The 20,744-nt window shown below is 36.3% G+C and overlaps 1 protein-coding gene across 1 annotated transcript; it reads left to right on the top strand.

Annotated features, from left to right (window-relative positions):
• Positions 1-283: 283 nt before the first annotated feature.
• LOC130946377 (BOI-related E3 ubiquitin-protein ligase 1-like) lies at positions 284-2,570 on the top strand. Its single transcript, XM_057875107.1, has 4 exons — positions 284-1,053; positions 1,135-1,211; positions 1,287-1,600; positions 1,688-2,570. The coding sequence occupies exons 1-4, from the start codon at positions 1,007-1,009 to the stop codon at positions 2,231-2,233; spliced, it is 984 nt and encodes a 327-aa protein (XP_057731090.1). The 5' UTR covers positions 284-1,006; the 3' UTR covers positions 2,234-2,570.
• The last annotated feature ends 18,174 nt before the right edge of the window (positions 2,571-20,744 follow it).

Genomic DNA, 20,744 nt, shown 5'->3' with positions numbered 1-20,744 from the left:
TTAAAAAATAAATTTAAAATTTAAATAATTAAATAAAGATATTTTTTTTAAAAATATTATTAAAATTATAGTCTCTATCATTAAAAATTTCAATTGTATGTATTCTTATTTTCTGAAAGTACCGCTGAAATTTCGTGTTCCTAAAATTTTAGATTCAATATCCCAGTAGCTCACTTACCTGGATTGGGAAGTTGCCTGAGAAAAAAAAAACGGAAAAAAAGAGTTGTGATTTAAATTGGATCCCTAGCTATATATATAGAAAAAGGAGTAGTTGTGGTATTATTCCGCGTGGGGTGTGCCCCCAATGTCTGAGACGTCTCCGATACCCAAAAATACGAATAAGGATAGAGAGAGACATAGTGCTGTTAATTACTCTATTTTTTTTTCTCTGTTTGGTTTCCAGGTGTTAATTAGTGTTACTTCAATTTTCCGTTTTCCCATTATGTTTATCTAAATATATATGTTCCTAGAAGGGTAAAAAATAAAAAAATAAGAAAACAATTTTGTTGGAATTTAATTAGAAAAGAATTGTTAGGAAAGAAAGAAAAGGTAACAGGTAAGAAGTAATAAGAGACGCATGTATGTATGGGTGAGTCAGTCATATACAAACAATAATAATTTCCATTGGCAGAAATCTGCGTACCCTCCAACAACAACAATAACAACAATACATCACCCATTTACCAACGCCCTCCTTCTTCGTTCACACATACCCACACACAAAACTAAGCGCACTCTCTCTCTCTCTCTCTCTCTCTCTTATTAAGTCTTGTCTAAATTAGCAATATAGGTGAGATTGATACATATATGTAGAGTGGAGGAAAGTATTTAAATAATAATTTGGGGTGTGTATGTAAGGGGAATAAGGAGATAGATAGCAAGGAGGAGACTTGTTGTAATTGTAACTCTAGAGAAAAGGAGGAGGTGCTAATAAGAGGCGCTTTATCAAATTTTGCATCTATCTAATACAAGAAGAGAAGCAAGAAGGAGGAATTCAAGTATATTGATGGCAGTTCAAGCTCAGTATCCCTCAAATATTCTCTTTCTAAACAGGTTCGCATTTCTATATATGCCTCTTTTGTGTTTGTGTTTGTGTTGAGTCATGGATTCATACCCTGTTATTGGATTTAACAGAAACAACGGGCAAGAAGGACAGCAGGCAGCAGGACTAGTCCTTGATCAACCAATCTTATACAACAACAATAATGGAAGTACGTTTCATCTTCCCAAACCACAACCTTTAATTTCTCTTTTTTTTTCTCCTTTCTAAATCGTTTAATTTCCAGGTGCTAATTCTCGGAAGAGAACAAGAGAGGCCACAGTTCACAGCAACAGCAATGTTGTCATGAACAATAATAATAATCATAATCCATTGATACCTTTCGAATCCCAACCTCCACAACTCATACACCTTTCTCAGCTGCACAATAATGTGGTCTCAACAGGCCTACGCTTATCCAACTCTACCATCGACCAACAACAACTTCTTCATGGATCTCAATCTTCATCTTCATCTTCTCTCTTATCTCTGTTCTCACAAGGCTTTGCTTCCCAAATCAAACAACAAAGGGACGAAATTGAACAATTCCTCCAAGCTCAGGTACCAAATTATTCATTCATTCATTTTTTTGTGGGGTTAAAAGTTAAAAGCAACCAATCATAACGGGTGTTCGGGAAACTTCTTCAGGGGGAGGAGTTGCGGCGGGCATTGGCAGAGAAAAGGCAGAGGCATTACCGGGCGCTGCTAAACGCCGCGGAGGAGGTGGTGGCACGACGGCTCAGGGAGAAGGAGGCGGAGGTTGAGAAGGCCACACGGCGGAACGCCGAGCTGGAGGCACGTGCCGCGCAGCTCGCAGCGGAGGCGCAGGTGTGGATGGCGAAGGCGAGGACCCAGGAAGCGGCGGCGGCATCGTTACAGGCGCAGCTCCAGCAGACCATGATGGCCTCTGCTGGCGCCGCCACACACGGCGGAGATGACGGTGGCGCCGGATTGTCATGCGCGGTTGAGGGACAGGCGGAGGACGCAGAATCAGCGTATGTGGACCCGGACAGGGTGGTGATGGTTTCGGCAGCGGCGGCGCGTCCAAAGTGCCGTGGATGCGGGCGGCGCGTGGCGTCGGTTGTGGTTCTGCCGTGTCGGCACTTATGCATCTGTACGGAATGCGAGGCGCACTTCCGCGCGTGCCCCGTTTGCCTTACACTCAAGAATTCAACCGTTGAGGTCTTTCTCTGATCAAAATTTCATCATTTTTTTTTTCTTTTTCTTACCACACAATGAGTTTGTTCATAGCAATGGCCTTCCAAACAGGTCCTTACTCAACCACCAAAAAAGTTGAAAGAAAAAAACAAATTATAAATAAAATTACATTTTTTTTCTCCCTGCTCTTTTGAATTACCTTTAGGGTAATTGATTGTACATGACCACTTGGTTAGGGTTAGGCGTTAGTACTGGCATTTTCTTCTTTATGTTCTTTTTTTCTTTTTTAATTTTGTTTTTTTTTTTCTTTTAAAAATTTTATTTCGTTGACATTAACTTATTTATATATATTCTTTTATTTTTCTTTCGTTAATTAGTGTTATTTTTTGTGAGAATGATAAAGTGTTCTTGGGTGGGAATAATTTTTAGTTGTCAATTTTTGTGAGAGTAATATGAATGTGTGTGCATGCATGTTACATTTGTTTTTTAACTTGCAAGGAATCGAATTGAAGTTTTAATATGTTTTGCATAGACTTGGGTGTTTATTTGCTGCTTTTAGGATCCAACCACCAAATTATATTAGAGAAAAAAATACTAGGGGATTAACATGAAAAAAAAAAATTAGTTGATTCTAATATAAGATAAACATAAGAATATTAATTATTTAATATTTGTGTTAAGTTACATCTTTTTTTGAGGTGATATAGGTTAAATTGAAAACCGTTTAATATGTGGCAGTGGCGTAGTTTCGGAACTTGCTAAAATTGGCAGGCCTAATAATATTCTTCAAGGTCCCCGACTATCTGGATGAAATAGTGTAGTACCCATAATTCCATTAACTTTGAATTTACTTGAACTTTTTATTAATAAAAAAAGAGGGATTTATGATTTACTTCTTGAAAAAAGTTAAGCGTACATTTGATCATCTCCAAACAAAAAATTATTTTTCTTTCGCTTTTTTTAAACATATAAATTTTGTGTAAAACAATACGAAAATTCTTTAAAAAACAATATAGAAAATCATAGGCTTTTTCTTGTTTTGGACGCGAAAAATCATAGACTAAATATTTTCCATTTTCTTTTTGGTAGACCAGGCCATTTTTATTTACAATGGTAGAGTAACCTTTGTTGAAATTTGAAAAGCCCAAGATAATCCAATCCTGCTTACCTATGAAAACTAAATAGGCTGTTCCAATTAAAAGGAGCCACTTATAGGCCCATGGTGGCTTCGAAACATAGTTGACAGATCTTCTTTCCATATATGTCAAATTATTTAATTTTAATAGGAAGTTAAAGCCACACATACCCGCCTTGTGCATGCAGCAACCCATTGGCCAGCGGCAAACCCTTAAATAGAGCTCAGTACCGCGGCGGATGCCGGACTGGGGGATACCGTGGAAAACCAAAAAAAAAAAAGCCACACATACAAGAGGTAATATATTGCCAATTCTTCGTATATATGAAGAATTCACTCTAGTGCTATGTATATAATTTGGGCTTTTTTTTTGGTTATATTATAAAGGTGAGATATGTGATATATTTTAATATTATATTTTTTAGTATTTTTTTTTAAATTATAAGAGAAACTAAAATTAGAAAGTTTGATTTTTATATCTTAAATTTTTTAATTTTTTTAACATATAAATTAGAAGGACTTATTTTTATAATAAAAAAATTGGACGATTTGATTTGTGTACTTTTCAAAAATCAGAACATTCCAAATTAGATAGTATCACATTTGATATTAACACTCTAGTAATTCATAATTTAAAAAAATACCATTGTCAATCCAATATTAAAAACAAAAAGTGATATAACTTGTATTGTTTAACTTAAAAATAACTTATTGTATATCTCAAGAGCAATACTTAAATGAGTAAATAGTTAAATTAGTCCTTGAAAGATCATTCATTATCTAAATTAGTTTTTAAAAATTTTTTTTAATCAAATTTATCATTTCAAAGATTTAACTTAGTCATGTTATTCTTTTTCTACATAAACACTCTTTTTTTACATTTACAGAGAATTAAATCAAAATAACTAAGTTTTTTTTTTTGTTTTTGCAAGTTAAAAATTTCTTACTGGTGAGTCACGATAATTGCACCTATCAAAGCAGTTAAGAGAATTATTGAAATTAGTTCAAATAAAATAAAAAAATCTGTTGATAAAATGAACTCCAATTTGTTTTTGTCACTTCTATTACTAATTGCATCAGAGTTTGCTAATGTGGCACGTTAAGTGATAATACAGCACATACCTAGTAATCTTAATTGGCAACTAACATGATAATTTTATAAAATTAGATTAAATCAACCTCAAATTGAGGGATTCCAATGCCTCAAAGTGCTCTTTCAATTATATTTTGATTTGAAACCAAGTTGGGTTGGTCTAGTGGTTAGCTCACTAGTCCGCTTAAGCAAGTGTCGGGGGTTCGAATCCTGTCTTGGGCATGCAGCAACCCATTGGCTAGCGGCAAACCCTTAAATGGAGCCCAGTACTGCGATGGATTAGTTCTTGACCTGTCGGGTTGAGGGATACCGTGGAAAACCAAAAATTATATTTTAATTTGATATAATTTCATAAACTTATAAAGCTAATAGTCAATTAGGACTCTTAGGTAACTCGTGATACATCAATAAACTTTGACATCGTCAATAAAAAAAATGACAAAAAGGCCAACGTGATTAACTTAACATTTTTGAACAATAAATTTGAGTAAAGAAAATTTTCAGAAACTAATTTAAAAAATAAATAATCTTTTAAAGACAAATTTAACCATTTTTTCGTTACTTAATACTAAAGAGATTTGATACAAGTTGTGACAATGCCGAACATATTCTGTAATAAGATGTAGGTCCAAGTAATTACTTTTGTCATTTTTTTTACCAAAGATAAAAGATTCGAATTCGCAACCTCTTAATTGAATATGGAAAAATTATGTTATTTGAGATATAACTCATTGACAATTATTTTTGCCACTTTAGTGGCTGATATTTCTCTTAATTATTTTTTAAAAATTAATTTAGGTAGGTTAAATAGTTAATTCATTCATCTATTTAAATAAGTATTAGAGGTTTAAATTCTATTATAAATATTATAATTTATTAACTAATACCAAATTTTTAAATAAAACTCAAATTCATGGAAATCAGTTTTTGATGATATGTTGGATTGAAAAATAACGTAAAAATAAAAAATTTATTTCTTAAAAGGAAGTACAAAAATTAGATTACCTAAATTTAAGGATTCACCTATAGACTATAAGGATACTTAGCTTGTTATGAACTTCAAAATAGATAATCGTCACATTAAAAGTATAAACTATTTTTTTATAGTATTTTTTTTTGCATATATTTTTGAAAAATGTTTGGTAAACAATAGTTTCTCTTAAATTTACTTTGTATTTAAACTAACATTAATAAACTCCCCATTTTTTCTATCAAAAGTGTTGGTTCCTTAAAATTCTCTATAAAAAACAATTTGACTATCTAGTTATATATTCATGAGTAGTGTTGTACTATTCCTATTTTCCTAAATTATCATTCTAATTTTTGTTTTTAAAAAATTACATTAAAAACAAGAAAACTTCCTAAGTGCTTTTTTTTAAAAAAAAATTAAAATATTTAGTAAAAGTATTATTTAGAATGACGCATGTAACTTGATGTAGTTTTCATGAGACACTTGTTTTCTTTTTGAATATCTAAAGTTAACTAAATTACACTAAATCTAATATAATTAATATACTGCTAACATGCATATGCACTTGCTCATCATATATCGTGGAGTTGGCATGCCTCATTTGCCACATTGCCCTTTTCATATACTTCTTTTTCGAATACTTAGTGAAATAATAACTAAAATTATTTTATTTAATTTAATATATATAGTTTTAATATCTATAATTATAATCATATATTTATTATATGTAAAATTATACCATTACTTTAATTAATAATAATTAATAAATATTAAATACGATCACTTTTAACTATTTTAACTGATATTTTATTATCTCTTAAACATTATTGTTTCTGAAAAATCAGATAATAAAGCAAACTCCAATTTTGCGCACAAAAGAAAGGAACATACATAGAAAGATTAAGGAACTCTTCATATATTTCAGATGCACTGAACCTCTTCAAAGGGGAAACAGCCTAATACTTCTTTTTATGCTTACGGAGATTGGCAGCACAATGCTTACAAAGGCATGCATCTAGCATTCATATAGAAACGCAAATTGATTTCCGAGAAAATTGTCCATCTTCTTCGTCATGTCACCACTCTCTTTAATTAGTTTAGATTATCTTTTACGTCCTATTTCCCGTATAATATGTGAGTGCATGCATGTGTAGTCCTAAATTTTTGGAAAGAAAACAAAATAGTCGCATTGCTCCAACTACCGAGAATAAAATTAATAAGAAGCTTTTTTTTTTTGAACAAGTAATAATATTGAAATTATTAAGTACTAATACTTCACATGATATAATAATTTACTATTTATTGACATTTGTTTTAGTTATATGATATTTAGTACTTTCATATTTCAAAATTATGATATTAATCTTCTCTATATATGAACATGATACATATGCTTATTACTTCTGTTTAGGCGGGGAGAGTAATTAAGTGAAAACATACCATGATGATATCAAGGAATATTATGTGTAATATTACCGAACTTTAACAACTACTAGGAGGGATTTGGAGTATAATTTTTTTTTTAAAAATTCCTTTTATAGTATATATAGTATATAAAAAAAATAACTTGCTACTTTAAAGTTCAAACCAAGATTTCTAAGTTAAAATGTAAAATATATTTATTATTTTGACTAACTTCATATTTATATATTATTATTATTTTACACATTTAATTTTATTAAATGGTGAATTCCTATTAATACACATGTAATAATAATAGAAGTTACTCAAATAATAAAGTCCTGTAGCATGAGGGAAAACGATATGTGTGAATTGTGATCTAATTAAAGAAGAAAATGTAGACCAAACAAATGCAAGGGAATTGGACAACACACACCTGGCATGGTAATCTTGATGTGTTAAGGTCTTCTCCTTCACGTTCAATAATATATTATATGGTGGAACACACAATTCAAATCCAAAAATGATATAATCATAATAATTCAGTCAAATATGGGCTATATTAAACAAAGAAAAGTGCGTGTGAGACCTCAAGGATGGATCTCTATTATTTGAAGCCTTGGAAATGGCAAAACAATAACTAGTCAAAATCAGATGCGATCATAGAACATATAATAGTGCTACTATATTTAAATTTCTTTGGCTACTATATTTTTATATATTATAATTAAATTAATAATGCATTATTGTATGTGCATATGTGTGTGTGGTTGTGGCACTGACTCGAATTTACACAAAAACTACAATCAGATTAGTGTCCCCCAGTCCCCCTGATGTGAACTTACTTCCCCTTTATATATCTCTTTTCAATTCATTGATAAAAAATAATTAAATTAAAACCATATTATTTGATGGGACAAGAGAAAGAACCAAAAAAATCATGTTAGAAAGTAAAATTTCAAAATATTCTTTTCCAATTGTAGTTGCATGAGTGATTGGAGTTACATTATAACCTAGAAATTGTGAAAATTAAAAAGGTGACGTCTGCTGTAGCTATGGAACAAATGGCTATGGCGGTTTGTACTTCAACGATGAATGTTAAGGTAGTCCAAAGATATTATGAATTTCAGCGGTTAATAAAGATTTTAATTAAAAAGTTGTTAAAATGTTTATTGTACCCATACTAATTAATGTGTTATGAATTTTCTATTGTAGAGAATATAGATATGAATGAGGTGACTTAATTAGAGATACAAAAGAAAAAAAAAGTGAGAGTTTAAAAAAATATAGTGATCAGAACCGAATCGTAATTAATTCGATCTTATGACTAGGTCATTGGATTATTGGTTCAACCGGTGAATCACTGATTCACCCGGTTGATTCGGTCATAATTAAATAAAAATAATAAAATTATAAAAATAAATTAAAATTAAAGTTAAAATTTAAAATATATATCTTCATAAATATGTTAATAATACTACTTTAATAAAAATAATAATTTAATATATTAATTGTATAAATAATTATTTAAAAAAAATATAATAAAATAACTATGTAAAATATTTTATAATATCAATGTATTAAAATTAAATTATAAAAATAAATAAATATAATATTATTATTGAAGAATAAAAATAATATTTTATAATATAATTATTTTAATATGATATAATTATTAATTTTTTTAGGATGACAAGTGTTTTGTAAACAAAAGTATTGCTTTTTAGTATACATATAATTATTAACATATAAATTAATAAAGAAAACAGTAGCCTAGTGGATAGCTGGTGCTTTAGTTTTAGAAGGTCCAAGTTTGATCCATGGATATATTTTTTCGATGATTAATACAAAAAAGTTGTCTTTTACTGTGATCCCGCACTCCGCTGGTGTACTGTGGAGGCGCGCGGGTTACATTGACCCAGTCGGGCTAACAGATCCGGTTCAATTCGAATTTGACCGGTTCAGTACGGGTTAGACCGATTTTTTATGAGTCAATAGTACAAACGGTCAGACATGTCTGATTTACCAATTTTCTGATTGAACTGGTCGATCCGATCCGAATGTGATAACTATGAAAAAAAGGATGTAATCTACTCTACAATACTGAATTAAATAGAATTCTATTTTGTACAAAAATTTTTCTTTAAGTTCTATCATTTCTCTGTAGTAATCTTGCTGTCCTGCTTTTTGTTTCTAGGTTCTTGAACTGTTTTTATATGGTGTCAGAGCACTATTTTAATTTGTGACTTTCTCACTCAATTCGATCTCTTCAAAGAATTTTTTTCTCCCATTTTTGACAAACTCGATGAAAGAAATTTTTTCACTTGACAGCAACATGCCTTTTTCATCATTAAGGGCAACAATTTTGAAGATCATATTCAAGAAAGGAAAGTTCATCCCCAATTCGAGTTTGATGCAACTAAAGCTGTAGGAACAACTTCTTCCAAATACACTGAATGGATACAACAGGATTATAATCTGAGCTCTTGGATCGTGGCTTCCGTTGATGGTTTCATCAAGAATACAATATCTCACTGTTCTTCAGCATGTGAGATTTGGCAAAAACTCCAAACCTATTTTGCAGAAAATACCAAATCCAAGATCAAACAACTTAGAAATAAACTCAAAGCTATCAAGAAAAAGAATATTACAATTGCTGAATATCTTGCTCAAATCAAGAAATTAGTTGATTCTCTTGTTGCTATTAGCTACAATATTTCAAATGAAGATTACATTAAAGCTATCTGCCAAGACTTGCCAGAAGAAGTCTCCAGTTGTAGCTCCTTAGTTCAAGCCAAACCTGAATTTTTCAGCATTGGTGAAGTTGAAAATTTACTCCTGCCCCGTGATGACATCATTGAAAAGTTTTGACAATCCTCTTTTTCAATTGCACAAGTTAATCTTGCTCAATCAAATACATCTGATTCAAGATTCAATTTTCGAAGTTTTGGAGGAAGAAGGGGTGACAGATCTAGAAGATTTTTTTCGTGGAGGTCACATCTCATGGCAATTGCAAAATCGCCAAACCTATCAAGTATGTGACAGACCTGGCCATATTGCTTCAAATTGCTATTTCAGATTTGATCAGGCTTATCATGGGAATTCTTTCCTTAATCCTTTAACTTCCTCTTATCCTTCATATTCCAATTCTATGATTCAGACCACTCCTTATTTATGCTTGCAATTATATAGGCCCTGTTCCGAGAGTTACCTGAAACTGTATGTCGATCTTGGACGAGATCTGTGGTGGTGGTCGGTGCTGTCGTGTCCGACTTTGTTGGATCTGGTGGAGCTGCTGATCCTTGATCACCGGAGGGTGGTGGTACCTGTAAGAGACTCCGATGCTTAAGTTAGCACGTGCTTTAGGCAGATTTTTAGTAGAATCAGAGTATGAGTTATACCTGGGTGCTCCAGTGTATTTATATTAGTGTTGGAGTGACCTTTCTGGAGATAAGATAGTTATCTTATCTTATCTTTGAGTGAAGTCATCTTATCTTTAAGGGGGACCGCCTTTATCTTTCTAGGCTTTAGCTGCCTTTAGATTTGGGCTGTGTTCCCTCATTTGGGCCTTCTTTAGGCTTCTCTGGTGATTTGGCCGAGCTCTTTGAGAAGAGGTCGGGAACTTCCAGACCTGAAGAGGTCGGTCGACTTATTCTTTAATCAGCCTGGGTCATACAGCTCGACCCCGGGCATGAACAGTGCCCCTGCTTGAGCATGGTCTTTCCTTTTGAGGTCAAGTCCTTTTTTAGACTTCGATCCTTTTGGAGAAGCCGAGCTCGAGCACGTTTTGTTGATCTCGTCGTAGGGCTTCAAGTTAGTGGCTTGAATGCGGAGCGTTTTTTCTCACCCCTTTTAATTGCAACGCCCGTTTTGCGTTTCCTTGGAAACGTGTGAGAGTAAAACCCATTAAATTTTTTGCCGTTTTCTTTGTTTCTCTCTTTTGTATCTCATTTTTGAATTTTCAAAGCTTCTTTTAGTTTCTCTTTCTCTTTGCTCGCTGTGACTTCTTTTCTTCTCCTTACCCTTTCCGTTTTTGCATCTTCGCGCTTCCCTTTTCTTTTACTCGAAAGGTGATTTTTGCTGGTGTCGTTTCGATTTGTTTGCTTCAATCTCTGATTAGTTATCGTCTCCTTCTTCTCTGCAGGTTGGTTTTCTTCTTCTTTCTCTTTTTACCTTCCACGCCGTTCTTTTCGTGTTTAGGTTGTTCTAATTTTTAAAAGTTTTTATCTTGCTTGTTGAAAAGTTTGAATCTTTCTCTGCATTTGTTGCATGTGATTATTGCTGTAATGTGTGCTCTGAGGGTTTCTTCGATTCGTACGAATCGTCATTTTGTCAGGTAAGGGTTTGATCTTTTTCTGTTTGTAGCTTGAAGTAGTGAACTGTTTCTTTCAAAAAGGTTGGATCTTTGATGATTTCTTGTGTGGTCTGTTTGATGTTGATGGCTTTCTTTGCTGTTTTTGTATGGATGATTATTTTTCTGAGAAGTATTGATCTCCTTGTGGAAAGGTGTTAGGATTTTAGGTTTTCGACTGTTGCTTTTCTTCTGTCAGAGTTCTTTGCCTTGTTATTTGCCTCCAAAGGGTGCCCCTGGATATTGGTGTAAGTCCTGGGGTTTCCCTTTTACTGCTGTATCTGACTCTTGGTATTCATACGTCGTTGTCCGAGTTATCTGTATATTTGTCCGAGCTGTACGGTAGTAACCCCCCCTTTTTTCTCTTCTTTTTAGGAATAGTTGACCTGTCTTCTCGCCAAAATATTGTCGCAATGTCTACTAAGGTTTCGGAGGACATGTCCGACTGGCTGGATTCTATTGTTTTGATGTGCGTCTCTGTAGTTGATTCTGAATATTGTGTGCGTCTTAGGAGGCATCATAGGATATGTAGTGATAGGGATCAAGAGAAAAATTACGAGCTGGTGTTTCCCGACCCTGAGGAGAGGGTTAGCTTTCCTTCTTTGACAAAGGGAGAGCGGCCTTTCTTCTATGCCTATGACTACTTCTTTAGCCAACTGAATATCACCATTGCCTTTACCCCTTTTGAAACCGGCTTATTGTGGGCTTGCAATGTAGCTCCTTCTCAACTCCATACAAACTCATGGGGCTTCATAAAAATATTCCAATTGTTGTGTCAAGAACTAGATGTCCGACCTTCTCAAGCCATTTCCTTTATCTTTTTGTTCTGACCAAACCTGGGGTAGCTAAGAAGAAAGCTTCTTGGATTTCTTTTTGAGCTTCACAAGGAAAAAAGTGTTCTCCATGTATGATGAATCTTTTAGGGATTTTAAGAACTATTACTTCAAGGTTCGAGCTGTTGAAGGAGCTCGGCCCTTCTTTTTGGATGAGAATGATGAACCTGCCTTTCCTCTATGCTGGCAAAAGGATGTAGTAGTGACCAGGTACTCCTGGGAAAGTCTAGATGAGGTTGAGCATGCCTTTATGCATGTATTAGAGGAGAATTGGGGGAATCCTCCTCATCTCAATACGAAGAAGTTCTTGGGAGATCCTTCCCTTCTTCGAGCTGAATTGGATAGTTGGCGACTTCTTTTTAATTCTTCTTTGTTTACTTGTTTGTTTTACCGATCTATACCTTTCTTTCTTGCGACTTGATTTTGCTGTTTTCCTTATTTCAGAGATGGTGAAGTCTGCAGATTCAATGAAACATTTTCGTAAGGCCAAGAAGGCGGCTGCCGCTCAGAATATTTTGGCCAAGGCTGCTGGGAAAGGATCTTATCAAGTTTCTCTAAAGAAGCCGATCGTGGACACTACTGGGTCGAGGAGAGTTATCCTAACTCCCCAAGTTCGAGTGGTTCCTTCTGACCCTCCCCATTCAACCTCTGGTGCTGGTGCTTCTCCTATTACTGGCCCACCTCCTAAAAAATAGAAAACTATGGAGCCTTTCAATTTGGATGCTCCTGAATTTGATGTAGTAGGGTTTGTGGATAATCAAATTGCTCTTTTCGGTCGACTTCCAATGAATGATGTATCCATCCTTCATCACTTGAATTTTATTACTAGTAACAGTATTCGGATGGCCCATATGGGAGCAGCTTTATTCCGAACTATTCAGGGCTCCCCAATCCATGCCACAAAAGCTTTTCTTGAGGATGCCAAGTCGGATTTCAATAGGGTTAAGGGTTTGAAGGATGAGCTGGATGCTAGGGTAATTAAGCTAGAACTAGACCTTGAGAAGGAGAAATCTCGAGCTACCACTGCTGAGGCGGCTGCAAACTTGGCTAAAGAAACGGCGAAGAAATACAAGGAAAGTTATACCCGTACTTATGCCAAGGTGTTGGAACTGAGAGAGAGAGGCTTAAATCTGCCCTTGCAAATTACACCGATCTCCAGGGTCATTTGGTAGATTCTGTGACAGCTGCTTATGAAAATTTAAAGGCACAGGTTCGAGTTCTAGCTCTTGAACTCGACCTGACACTCTTTAGCCTGAAGAATATGGTAGAGGATGGTAAGATAGTTCCTACCCTGGATGATGACGAAGAGGAAGGTCCTCCTCCCAATCCGCCAGTCAAAGGTTCTGCTGCCGCGACTTCCTCGACTTCTGCTGCTGAGGCCGGCCATCCCGAATTTGATCATGACGTCCAAATTTTCACTCGGGAGGACGGGACTGTAGATGCGATTCCCATAAAGACTGTTCCTCCCTCAACAACTCAGGATGCTGCCACTGAGGAGACTTCGAACCTCTTGTGATTTTTCTGATCTATTTTGTATAGCCTGATTTGTGGGCTCTTAAACTTTGATAACTGTGTCTGGTGTGACTCTGACATTTTGGTTGCTTTTCTTAGCAACTTTATTTAGGAAGAACAAATACTTTCGAACTCTCAAGGTCGACTTTTCAGGTGGCCTTCTGAGCTTTTATTATAGTAGCTTTGTTTCTCTTTGATTTGTTTGTTTGCATTTCTGCAATTTTTGCAAATCTGTGGGGTTTTTGGGGCTATTTTGTTCAGTAACCTTTTAGTGTTCTTGTAGAACCATTTTAGTTAGCCTTGAACAATTTTAATAGCCTTGTTGTGGGGGCTTGTGGCTTTTCTGGGCTAAACCATGTCCCTTTTTAGTATACGCTTTTTGTTGATTTTGAGTTGTAGCTTTCGTTGGTCCGACTTTTCCTGTTGGTCCAATCTGTAGCTTTTCGTTGGTCCGATTTTTCTTGTCGGTTTGATCTGTAGCTTTTGTTGGTCTGACTTTTCTTGTCGATTCTTCTTGAGTTATTTTTAGTAATCCATTTTTAATCAGGGCTGGCGAGGCTTCTTTCTTATTGATTACTTTTATAACTTTGTCGCTTTGATCAGTCTGGTCTGACTTCTTCTAGCCGGTCCTTTCTAAGTTATTTCTAGCAATCCATTTTTACTCAGACCTCGTCAGGCCTCTTTCTATGGATTACTTTTTATAACTTTTTTCGCTTTAGTCGATTGGTCCGACTTCTTCATGTCGGTCCGCTCCAAGTTATTTTTAGTAATCCATTTTTTCTCAGACCTTATCAGGCCTCTTTCTATGGATTAATTTTTATAACTTCTTGCTTTAATCTATTTTTATCGCTTTTTCATCTTGCTGATTTTGTAGAAATCAGGCGATGAGTTTGGTTCTCACTTGGCCGACCTTGTCTAAGTCGGCAGTGAATTTGGTTTTCACCTTGCCGACCTTTGTCGAAATTCGGACGATGAATTCGATTTTCATCGTGGTCGGGTGGTGAATTTGTTTTCACCATGCTGACCTGTAGCTTTGTAATCGGGTGATGAATTTTTGCATTTAGATTAATGCGTCTTAGTAGAGAGGCTTTGTAGAGAATCTGGAAAGTTTTATTCAAATAGAAATATAGACAGATAGGAAAAAATATATACATGTGGGTGCTTACTCTTCTAAGTTAGGTAATTTTGCAGATCTTGGCTTGGTGCCTCGTTAAAAAACCTTTTCAGGAAAAAGAGTGCACCTTGTCCAAAGATCTTTTATTACCTCCTAAATATAATACCTTCTTTGGTTGCAGGCGTTCCATGACCTTGGTAGCTCTCGCCCCTCGAGTTTGGACACCCTGTAGTAGCCTTTTCCTAATACCTCTGTAACTTGGTAGGGTCCTTTCCAGTTAGCTGCTAGCATTCCTTCTCCTGGCCGACCTATTCCGATGTTATTTCGGATTAGGATGAGATCATTGTTGGCGAATCTTCGCCGAACTACTTTCTGATTGTATCTTGAGGCCATTCGACGTTTTAACGCTTCCTCCATGATTCGAGCTCTCTCTCAGATTTCTGGGAGTAGGTCGAACTCTTCCTTTTGATTTTGGGAGTTGGCCTCTTCGTTGTGGTGGATCATTCTGGGGGATTGACAAACCCCAATTTGACGGTTTATCTTGTATTGAATTTAGGGGATTTTATCACCTTTTTCCCACATTTACCCAATGAATTAGCATGGTTTTGTATACTCTCCTTTAATTGTGCTTAAGAGTGAAAACATGCTTTTTAGGTCTTAAAATAGATAAATGTAATTTACCTTGATTCCATTAGATGCCTTGAGATGTTTGTTAAGTGATTTCAGATTTAGGAGGCAAAGATTGGATTAAAGGAATGAAGAAAAAGCATGTAAAGTTGGAGAACTCATGAAGAAATGAAAGAACCGGAAAGCTGTCAAGCCGACCTCTTCGCACTTAATTGACCATAACTTGAGCTACAGAGGTCCAAATGATGCGGTTCCAGTTGGGTTGGAAAGCTAACATCCGGGGCTTCAAAATGATATAAATTTTGCCATATGTTGCTTCGCGTTCAGGGGCGCGCACGCGCACTTTGCGCGCGCGCGCCGATTCTGTCCATGGCCCACTTTAATGAAATCGTCCCCAGCGGTTTTTAGGAGCCTTGTGGGCCCAATCCAACTCATTTCTGATGCTATTTAAGTCAAGTGTTGAAGGGGAATCAATATACTTTTAGATACTTTAGATACTTTTGATCATTAGCTTAGTTTTAGGAGTTAGAGTTAGTTTTAGAGAGAGAAGCTCTCACTTCTCTCTAGGATTAGGAATTAGGGTTAGATTAGGATCTCATAATTCTAGGTTTAATTCAAGTCTCCTTCTACTTCTACCTTCAAGTGGTGATTGCTATACTTTGGTTCTTCTTTCTATCCCTATCCTCTTGTTGTAATTTCTCTTATTTTGTTTCTAGGTTTTGTAATTGAGATATTCTTGTTTCTTTGTTTTCTTTTAATAATGCAATTTGAGATAATTCATGTGATTGTGATGTTGTTGACTGTTGTTTTGTTAATTCTTTGTAATTGTTGGTTGTTGATTCCTTTTATTCTTACAAATAAAAATGCTTTCTTTCATTACCCTCCAAGTGTTTGATGAAATGCTTGAGAGGATGTTAGAGTAGGATTTTATGTTCTTGGCTTGAGAAGGTAACTTAGGATTTCTTGAGTCACTAGTGTCCAATTGATTGCTAGTTGATAGCCATTAACTCTAGCCTTCATTAATCCAATTAGTGGAAAGCTAGGACTTATGGACTAGGATTGATATAACTCACTTGACTTTCCTTTGTTAATTGATTTAAGGATGACTAAGTGGGATTAATCCTTGCAACTACCATACTTGTGGCTAGTGATAATGATGAAGACCCTTGACAACCAAATCTTGCCAAGACCATTTTGTTAATAAAGTTTTCTTACCATTTACAATTCATGTTTCTCCTCTAAAACCCCAAATATAACTCACAACCAATAACAAAACACTTTATTGTAAATCCTAGGGAGAACGACCCGAGGTTTAAATACTTCGGTTTATAGATTTTAGGGGTTTGTACTTGTGACAAAAAAATTTTTGTATGAGAGGATTATTGTTGGTTTAGAGACTATACTTCGACGAGATTTCATTTGTAAAATTCTAAGCCGTCAAAAATCCAGTCGTCAAAATGGCGCCGTTGCCGGGGATTTGCAATGGTGTTATGTTATTGGTTATTGTACATATGTGAATATTGTGAATAGGTTTATCTTTTGTTTGTTTCTTAATTTTTGTTAGTTTTATTTTGTTCTCTCATTATGAATTCTCACTTTGGCTTTGAGTTTGGTTCTAATTGTGTTGTAGGAAATATGCACTTCAATGATAACATGTACCAAGGATGGAACCAACAAAGATGGGAGGAGCCGCAAGGAATTGATCACTCCTATTGGCAACAACCTCCGGATACTTATAGGTATAATTCCCATCCTAATGCATGTCAATTTAACGGCTATGATGACTCTTTTTGTGACACTCAACAACCACCATCATATGCCTATGAATCTCATCCTCAACATAAACCTCAACCATTCTCACAAGCCTTTCCATACCAAGCACCTTCCTATGATCCATATCCATCATATGACCAAGCAACCATACCATACCCACCACCTTATGAGCCATATGAACCATACATGGAACCACCACCATTCCAACACAATTACTCTCAAGAACCACCTCAATGCACACCATCTCCATACCCTTACCAAGAAGAACCACCTTCCTACTATGAACCCTCTCTCCAAAATAATGAACCCTCTTATCCACCCCAAGTCCCAATAGATGACTCTCTCACATTGCTACTTCAAGGACAAGCGGATATGCAAAGGAACACCCTAGAGTTTGTGACTAACTTGACCAAGGTAATGTCTACCTTAGCCTACAAATTTTTGAACACTCAAGGTGCTTCCGTGGCCACATGTGAAGAATCCATTGAAAATCATAGCATGAAGGAGAGATTGGAAAACCCGGTGGAAAATGAGGGAGGCTATTTTGTATTAGAGCAATTGGAGGAGCCTATGGTTATTGAAGAAAAGGAAGAAGTGGTCTAAGATCTAGGAGATGTTGAAAGTCTATGGGAATGCAACATCATGGAGAACTCTTCCAAGAAGCTTGATATTGATGTTGAGGAGGGTGCGCAACCTCCAAGGCATGTCATCGTTGGAGACTTGGAAGAAGCTTATCAAGAGATGGATTCAATCATGGATGAATTTCTCTCTACAATGGAATCCTCTCCCATTGGACATGAAGTTGAAGTTATAGAAGAGTGTGCACAACCTTCCATACCCTTGGGGAGCAATGAGAAAGAGAGCTACCAAGAGGAAAACGTTGGCACGGTGTATGTTGAGATTGAAGAATATGAAGAGGTTGATCAAAAGATGGATTTATTCATCAATGAATTTCTATCCAAAATTGAGTCACCTCCCATTAGGCAAGAAATCAAAGTTCTTGAAGACAACACCAAGCCATGTGATAAAAGGGGAAAGGTTGAAATCGAGGAAGCTCGCAAAGAGGTGGAAATACACAAAGAAGATGGTGCACGAAATTGCAATTACACTTTTGCAATCCCGCACAACTAACCAGCAAGTGCACTGGGTCGTCCAAGTAATACCTTGCGTGAGCAAGGGTCGATCCCACGGAGATTGTCGGCTTGAAGCAAGCTATGGTTATCTTGTAAATCTTAGTCAGGATATCAGAAATTATTAGGATTGATTGTGAAAAGCAAAATAACATGAAATGGTTACTTGTATTGCAGTAATGGAGAATAGGTTGAGGTTTTGGAGATGCTCCATCTTCTGAATCTCTGCTTTCCTATTGTCTTCTTCATCAAACACGCAAGGCTCCTTCCATGGCAAGCTGTATGTAGGGTTTCACCGTTGTCAGTGGCTACCTCCCATCCTCTCAGTGAAAATGTTCCTATGCTCTGTCACAGCATATGGCTAATCAGCTGTCGGTTCTCGGTCAGGCCGGAATAGAATCCAGTGATTCTTTTGCGTCTGTCACTAACGCCCCGCCTGCTAGGAGTTTGAAGCACGTCACAGTCATTCAATCATTGAATCCTACTCAGAATACCACAGACAAGGTTTAGACCTTCCGGATTCTCTTGAATGCCGCCATCAGTTCTAGCTTATACCACGAAGATTCTGATTAAGGAACCCAAGAGATATCTACTCAATCTAAGGTAGAACGGAGGTGGTTGTCAGGCACACGTTCATAGTTGAGAACATGATGAGTGTCACGGATCATCACATTCATCCGGGTTAAGAACAAGCGATATCTTAGAACGGAAGCAAGCATGATTGAATAAGAAACAGTAGTAATTGCATTAATCCATCAAGACACAGCAGAGCTCCTCACCCCCAACCATGGGGTTTAGAGACTCATACCGTGGAAAGTACACAAAGAAACGTGTAAAGTGTCATGAGGTGCTGATACAATGTCAAAAGATCCTATTAATAGTAACTAGTAACCTAGGGTATACAGAAATGAGTAAATGACGTAAAAATCCACTTCTGGGTCCACTTGGTGTGTGCTTGGGCTGAGCAATGAAGCATTTTCGTGTAGAGACCTTTTCTGGAGTTAAACGCCAGCTTTTATGCCAGTTTGGGCGTTTAACTCCAAGTTTTATGCCAGTTCCAGCGTTAAACGCTGGAATTTCTGAGGCTGATTTGCCACGCCGGTTTGGGCCATCAAATCTTGGGCAAAGTATGGACTATCATATATTGCTGGAAAGCCCAGGATGTCTACTTTCCAACGCCGTTGAGAGCGCGCCAATTGGGCTTCTGTAGCTCCAGAAAATCCACTTTGAGTGCAGGGAGGTCAGAATCCAACAGCATCTGCAGTCCTTTTCAATCTCTGAATCAGATTTTTGCTCAGGTCCCTCAATTTCAGCCAGAAAATACCTGAAATCACAGAAAAACACACAAACTCATAGTAAAGTCCAGAAAAGTGAATTTTAACTAAAAACTAATAAAAATATACTAAGAACTCAACCAAAACTACTAAAAACATACTAAAAACAATGCCAAAAAGGGTACAAATTATCCGCTCATCAGAAGAGCACAAGGAAGTGGACCTTGCATTGTCTAAGTGTGGGGAAGCCTCCCTTCCCAAGTTACCATCCAACACAACATTCAAGTGGGTAAAATTATTATCCATAAGCTTTGTTTTCTCGCTTGAATATGGTTTGATTGAAACGGATGGACAACTTAGAGCTCTTTGTGGAATTAAAAGCAAGAATGAGTAGTGTAGTGGTTGGAAGTTTGGAATTAAGCTCATTGAGGTCAAAGCTTCAAAATGTGGGAACTATGATTGGATGCATGCTACCTTGTGTCGGTCTAGGAGGAAGACTTGGTATACTCAAGAGAATTCTATGTCTCAACCACCCGGATGGAAGAATCATGATAATCAACTAGAAGATGGGTGTGAAAATAAGATATGGGATCCCGGATCACAACATGAAGACCAATTTTGGGAGCTCATATCTTGGGTAGAACTTTCCCCAAGTTTGGTGAAGATGGTTGGAAATTCTGTCAACCAATTGAGAAGCAAGGATCCTTGGAGATTCAAGGATGAGTACAAACATAAGCCACCATGACAATAAGCTCCTCAAATGTCCAACTTAAGGACCTAAACTAAAAGTGCTAGGTGGGAGACACCCCACCATGGTAACATCTTTTCATTTTCTTTCTTTGTACATAATTGGTAGAATTAGTTTAACTTCATGTTTTTATTGGTTTGTTAAGTTTAGTTAGAAGTATAATATGATAAATAAGGTTTTAGGGTGTTTTTGTAGTAGCTTGGAGGTTTGGAATGCTTGGATTGGTGAAAAAAAAAACATAGCAAAAAAATTTTTGAAAAACAGAACACCATCCACGCGTGCGCGCACCTAACGCGTGCGCGCACCTGAGCATTTTTTCGACCATCCACGCGGACGCGCACTGTACGCGTACGCGTGGATGCAAAATTTCACCTCCAGCCAAAAACCCGAGAGTTAGGCCTACACTGTGCGAACATTGGGCCTAGGGCACAAGTCTATGCACGCATGCGCGCACCTGGCGCGTACGCGCAAATAATCTTAAGTTCGCAATGCGCGCGCACGCACACTGTGCGCGCGCGCGTCGATTGCACAATCTGCACTCTCGGTACTTTTACCCGAGAGTTGTGCCAGACTTGGGCCGACATTA

This window comes from Arachis stenosperma, chromosome 1 (assembly GCF_014773155.1).
Source record: "Arachis stenosperma cultivar V10309 chromosome 1, arast.V10309.gnm1.PFL2, whole genome shotgun sequence".
Taxonomy (NCBI): Eukaryota; Viridiplantae; Streptophyta; class Magnoliopsida; order Fabales; family Fabaceae; genus Arachis; species Arachis stenosperma.
Note: the sequence above shows the minus strand (reverse complement) of the source record. Positions and strands in the feature narration are given on the sequence as shown.

Excerpts from the sequence above, each read along its gene's own strand:
- LOC130946377 (XM_057875107.1), top strand. The coding sequence starts at position 1,007 with ATGGCAGTTCAAGCTCAGTATCCCTCAAATATTCTCTTTCTAAACAG. Across the intron at positions 1,054-1,134 it reads AATATTCTCTTTCTAAACAG|AAACAACGGGCAAGAAGGAC; the intron begins GTTCGCATTTCT and ends TGGATTTAACAG. Across the intron at positions 1,601-1,687 it reads AACAATTCCTCCAAGCTCAG|GGGGAGGAGTTGCGGCGGGC; the intron begins GTACCAAATTAT and ends AAACTTCTTCAG.